This window comes from Limulus polyphemus, unplaced genomic scaffold (genome assembly GCF_000517525.1).
Source record: "Limulus polyphemus unplaced genomic scaffold, Limulus_polyphemus-2.1.2 Scaffold437, whole genome shotgun sequence".
NCBI classification, from domain to species: domain Eukaryota; kingdom Metazoa; phylum Arthropoda; class Merostomata; order Xiphosura; family Limulidae; genus Limulus; species Limulus polyphemus.
In genome coordinates, this window is record NW_013666047.1 from 190,290 (window position 1) to 197,018 (window position 6,729).

The 6,729-nt window shown below is 35.6% G+C and overlaps 1 protein-coding gene across 1 annotated transcript in view; it reads left to right on the forward strand.

The window, feature by feature from the left end:
* Window positions 1–6,729, forward strand: part of LOC106458267 (paired box protein Pax-6-like) — a 35,921-nt gene that overhangs the window by 15,269 nt on the left and 13,923 nt on the right. The window contains exon 3 of the mRNA XM_022384413.1: window positions 2,667–2,976. Within this exon, the coding sequence (XP_022240121.1) occupies window positions 2,667–2,976 (310 nt within the window). The remainder of the gene's footprint in view (window positions 1–2,666; window positions 2,977–6,729) is intronic.

The window sequence follows — 6,729 nt, forward strand, 5'->3', positions numbered from 1 at the left end:
CACTGGAGAGCATAATATTTTGTACTGACGCATAGAGTATATTCATTTTAGGCTTAGCTTAAATCGATCTATTTATATTAATTTAGCTTAAATTAAGTAGTTATGTATTAGCTTGGATTAACTAGTTCCATAACAACTGAAATTAACTAGTTATATGATAATTTCAAATAACTAGTTAGATATTAGCTTAAATAAAATTGGTTTGTTTGTTTCTTTGAAGTTAAGCACAAAGCTACACAATGGACTATCTGTGCCCTGTCCACCACATGTATCGAAACCCGGTTTCTAGCATTGTAAGTCCACAGACATACCGCTATGCCACAGGGGGAGAGCATAAATGTGGTTATGTGAAATACTATTTTGTACTGACGTATAGTATATCAGTTTAGGCTTAACTTAAACTATTTACTTTAATTTAGCTTAAATTATGTAGTTATATGTTAGCTTTGATTAACTAGCTATGTTAATCAAATACTATTTTGTACTGACGTATGGTGTATCGTTTAGGCTTAGCTTAAATTATACTCGTAATCTGGTCTGAGTTCATGAGGTGTTAATATAGGGGCTAGGTTGCTCATCAAATGAATATAATTCGTTTACTGCAGATTTAATCTCATATCACTGATTTGCATTACAAGTTATGTTATTATCGTAAATTATCCTCATTTAAACTCCGCTGCCAAGGAGATATTAGTAACTAACTAAGCCTCATGTTCGAAGTTCGGTCATAATTAGTCAGAGTTTTAACGTTGTTGTACATACAAATTACTACATGTTTTTCACAATTTGTATAATAATTTTATTCCACCGTATGAAAAACAAACACACAGCTATGTCTTGTCTTATAGCAAGATATTATGGAAAAACATATGTCTGTCCGTCGGGGTTGCACTTAGTTGGGCCAATTTTTTCTCATGGTCAACTTTACGTAGCTTTATCCAGGGTACGGCCATTCGATTGGTTAAAAAGGTATATCCCCGAAGGTGCAAATATTGACAAATGATATATACAAGGAAGTTCTATGAACAAGTTTTTCTAATATGAATTCGATAGCTTTTAGTTTTAAACCGTGGTTTGAAATAACTCAACTCTATATAATTTGCTGAATTTCGACACGTTCTACAAGCAGAATAACAATTGTTTGGAAAAACGGATGTTTGTCAGTCCATTGTTTATGAATATAAAGAAGAAGAGAAAATTAAAATACGCTAAAAACAATTATATGGTAAACTAGCCGCGAACCTCAAAACATTTGCAGTAGTTTCCGTGCCTTTCGCTCGAATTTTCCTTATTCTTTCATTTTCACGTACGCTATTTAAGCTACGCTTTCTTGCAGGCATGATATGTTATATCGATAAGTCCTAGTCTACTTGAAATTTTTTTACGCGTTCATGCAAACAAACTCACATAGACATAACTGTATTTGATAAAACTACACAAAAATTAAAGAGTAACATATAGTAATAGTATTTATAATAGTGTACAGAGTATGAAACAGTTATGAGTGTTCAGTGTATGACAGGTTTTAAGAGTTTAAACAAATAATTAAACTCGTAATAAAGAAAAAATAGCTAAAAGATGTTTATAGCAGTCTATGAAACGAACCGAAGCTAAATTATTGCAAAGTAAGATAAAGGTAAAGTTTTAATGAAGGCAAACTTAGCTGGATATGCAGAAACTTCTGAATGCGTGTTCACAACTTGATAAGCATGTGGTTTTTGAACGAACTGCGCATGCGTGTAGCGTTTAATTGACAAATTTGCGAGAAAAGATCCGGACAGAAAAACGCAAGCATATTATTTATATAGATAGGTGTAAGACCTATTTAGAGCGACTCTTAAAGGTGCATGTTTATTTTTTTGTGTATTTGTTGTTAAAATTCAACAAAAAACTTTTTATACTGTAAAAGTTTTAAATGATTTTTAAAAGTTATTTTTCAGAGTATTGTTTATGTCATTTTATGTTAATAAAAATATTTTAAATTTTTATATTTTAAAGGCAGTGCAATAAACATGTTTGAATATGTTTTTGTCTTTATTTGAGTCCCGAATGGATTTTCTGTGTAATTTTCTAAAACTTTTTTTATGGCCAGGTGGTTAAGGCACTCGACTCGCAATCTGAGGGTCGCGGGTTCGAATCCCCTTCACACCAAACATGCTCACCCTTTCAGCCGTGGGGGCGTTATAATGTGACGGTCAATCCCACTATTCGTTGGTAAAAGAGTAGCCCAAGAGTTGGCGGTGGGTGGTGATGACTAGCTGCCTTCCCTCTAGTCTTTCACTGCTAAATTAGGGACTGCTAGCGCAGATAGCCCTTGTGTAGTTTGCGCGAAATTCAAAAACAAACAAAAACAAAGAAGTTCTGAGAATTGTATTAACAAGTACAGAAACTTGGACGACTCATTTAAACTTTTGGATGTGGGGTGGGTACTCACAGAATAAACACTGCCGGAGATGGTTTTTAGTTTTAAAAGAACTTTTATAAAAATCATATCTTAATTGGCCAAATATTAAATTTTGCATGGTTAGAAAGGAATGCGAATTGAGTGAAATACTAGTATGTATATATATATTTATATACATTTATATGTATTGAAATGTCACTTATAGGTCTTTATATACCAGCATATTTGACAAAATCTAAAGCATTTTAATAATTACATCTAGGTTTCTTCAATCAATAGAGTTTTAAGGAACCTTTCGGCTCAGAAGGACCATCACCAATCTTCTCCTCAAGTTCCCATGACTGGGCCAGAGTCGGTTTACGACAAATTACGGATGTTAAACGGTGCCCAGCCGTGGCCATGGTACCCAACAGGCACATCTCATCATTTTCACGGCGTACCTCCGCCCTCATCACCGGTTACGTTGGGTCCCAATACCGGACTCGGCGGATCTGTTCCAATCGTAAACGGTCACTCAAGTCTAGGCTCATGTGACAGTCATCGCCATGATCACATGAGTGTCACCAAGAAAGGTGAGTCTTAGTATTCGGTGTATATTATATGCACGACCTTGAGTGGTACTCTAATATTTTGCCAGTCCCGGGATCGAATCCGGTACCTCTTTACAATTTAAGCTAAAGGATTAACCCCTATATGTTATTAGTAATGCACTTAAACAATTCATATTACCGAATCAGCAAGTATCCAACCATGGAATAACCAGGAAAGTATATCTTTAACTTATTTTAGCTTCTTTTCAATTAGACGCACATATTAGGTAAACATGTAAAGCAATTAGTAAATAAAATTTTTGATAAGTAAGCTTGTGGCAGGAAACCAATAGGTAACTAACATGCTGCAGTCGTATTTACTTTAAAACGAATTTCTGATCGTGATAAACATGGTGAATAACAGGTTATGCATGTTTCTAGACTATATGCTAAAAATGACTTATGCATGGTCAATAAAGCTAAACAGTTTGTAGTAAACGTACGTATAAAAGCAATTGTACAACGTGTTTATGGCCGATGTCTAAATGGAGCAAGTAGCGTTGCGTGAAGTTTGGTCACCTTCCAGGTTTTATCGGAATTATTAAGAACTAATTATATTTATCAAAACTAAAATACTAGTAATGTTATTAAAATACATTGACGAAGATAACTGCGTACATCAATATATCAAAAGATTATAAACTATAAAGTTTAAATTACATTAACTTGTATCAGCTGGTGGATACTTTCGCTGAAAACGATAAGTTCGACCCTAATTTTAACAGTACTTCAAAAAATTCGGCCAATTGAGGGGATTTAATTTAGTTCTGATTCCACACACTAACCACAAAATGCTAAATCATCTTTATAAGTGCAACAATAATTGAAAATGCTTTCACACACGTGATAAATAACAAGATTTAATGAAACTAACTATAAAGATGTTATGTTAAACACCCCCAGTTTAGTTTCTTCTTCACCACGTAGTCTAACATGGCCGGATGGCTGGGGCACTCGACTCGCAATCTTAGTGTCGCGGGTCCGAATCCCGTCACCGAACATAATTTTGTACATAATGTTTTCAGCATAGATTTTAAATCAACGTATCCACAGTTTTAAATAAATTGTTAACGACTTCTCGATGTTTTATCATAGAATACGAAATAAACGTATATACCTTAGTAACTGTCCCTCGATGGGACAGTGGTAAGTCTACAGATTTACAACACTAAAATCCGGGTTTCGATTTATCTCGCGGTGGACATAGCAGATAGCCCACTGTGGCTTTACAAAAAACAAACAAACGAACCTTAGTAACTATGAAATTTGTTTGTTTGTTTGTTGTTAAGCACAAGGGTACACAATGGTCTATTTGTGCTGTGCCTACTACGGGTATCGAAATCCGGTTATTAGTGTTATAAGCTTTCAGACTTACCGGTGAGCCAATAGGAGGGCAACAATAAAAGTACATATCACGGACTTTTTTTAAAATCCTACTTTCTTTTGAACATGTTCACCTCAGTAATTCTCTGAACCGAATGCTACGCCTATGTCTATTTTTTTGTGACGCCTTCCAAATCTGACCAAACAAGAAAATGGATCTAATGAGCCGGTGCGTGCTACCAAACGGGGAGTTCAAAGAAAACGATTACACCTTCTGGTCTTCATTGTCCTCGCCTCTAGCGTCTACTGGTTGTTCAGCGGAGAAATATGAGCTGGCTTGTACATACGATTCTTCGCCATGCTACGATGCCTAAAAGTCATTACGAAACCTTCCATCTTCTGAAGTCTTAGGCTGGTAATGCTTCGTCTTTTATTTGGGAACAATCAGAGGGTTGTTCTTAGACGCCGATTTCTCCGACCCGGTAAAGTTTTGGATAAAGAATGGTTCAAACCTTTATTTTTCTTCTTCTTTTTGCCCTAGCGATGGTAGAGGAGTGAGAGGGGAGGGTGTCACGTGCGAATTCGAGATAGCTGTGATTTCGTGAATAGATCGCTCGATTGTTTGTGTGTGTGTATGTGTGTGTCTGATCGGTGATGTTTGTAAAGAGCTTACACCACTCAGCTTCTGATTTAGCGGTCTCGTAGCCAGCAATATCCAAATAAGCTCCTTCCTGAAGGGAATATTTCCGCACCCTAACCTCATCTACTTGCCGGTTTCGTAAGAGGAATCAGAACAGAAATAAAGGCCGTTCCTTTACCGAGTTTTCTTGACCTGGAATCTGGATCTCCATAATTTTCTGGCTGATTACTTTTCGCCTAAATCAGTCTTTCTATTCCATGCTTTGTTCGTACATTGTGTAAGAATTGTAGGGGGGGGGAGTGGTTTATGTGAAAATACTCTCAACTTGGAGGATGGGTGAGTTAGCACTGGCGTCATCCATCTACAATATGACTTTATTAGTCGCTGGTTGTAGTACAGTAAGTGAACACCCTAATTCATTGAAGTAAATAAAATTCTATTTTAAAGAAAATACTCGTACAAACAGTCTCTGTTGTTTAGGATATATAACCCACCGGAAGAGTAGTTATAATCTCTTCTTTCTATGGACACAAATTGCACAAAAAGTGGCCTGTAAGTTTCCTAGGTTTTTGCTGTAAAGCTTAAAAAGAAAAGAAGATTATCTAAAAACGAGTAATGTTGTTCATTTTACCTATTGTGTTTGAAGTTTGCTCACATATTTATCAATTCAACTACTCATACTTTTCATGTCTAGTGAAGGCTATGGACATTTGTAAATAACATCACCCAATATATGTACAAAGTAACACAAGGAACAACTGGTAAACACGACCCGGAAGAGGGCTTAGTGCTTAAGTCCATACAGAATGTTTTCCATTAGACCTAATGGTGTACAATTCTTTTATAAGTGTTTTTGTGTGTGTGTGTGTGAAAATAAATAAAAAGTGTTTACAGTTTTCTGAACAAAATCTTTGAAATCAGTTTATGTACGTTAACATGCATTCGGCTCTAGATAAAATAATAATAATAATAAACAAAGCAAAGATATTTAAGTGACAGCTGTATTTCATAAAGTCTGAAACTATAGATATATTTTTAATTCAGAGGAGCCCCACCAGTGGCACAGTGGTATGGCTGCGGACTTACAAAGATAGAAAACAGGGTTTCGCTACCCGTAGTGGGAAGAGCACAGATAGCTCATTGTGTAGCTTTGCGCTTAACACAAAGAAACAAAAATTCAGAGCACAGATAGCCCATTGTGCAGCTTTGCGTTTAATTACAAAGAAACAAAAATTCAGAGCACAGATAGCCCATTGTGCAGCTTTGCACTTAATTACAAACAAACAAAAATTCAGAGCACAGATAGCCCATTGTGCAGCTTTGCGTTTAATTACAAACAAACAAAAATTCAGAGCACAGATAGCCCATCGTGCAGCTTTGCGTTTAATTACAAGCAAACAAAAATTCAGAGCACGGATAGCCCATTGTGCAGCTTTGCGCTTAATTACAAACAAACAAAAATTCAGAGCACAGATAGCTCATTGTGCAGCTTTGCGTTTAATTACAAACAAACAAAAATTCAGAAGAAGTGTAGGATATTTCATTCAACATCAACGTTTGTAGCAAGGAACTACCTACGCTGCAATTTTTAATACACTTAATTAATTCTTGAAAACATTTTAACTACCTTAATATATCAAACGATGAACGTATGAAATTCATGAATATATTCTTTATTCGGATTTTATTATATGACAAACCTAAGTTTTTTGAATAACAAAGTTTGGTTTGTTTTGCATTTCGCGCTAGCCGTCCCTAATTTAGCAGTGAAT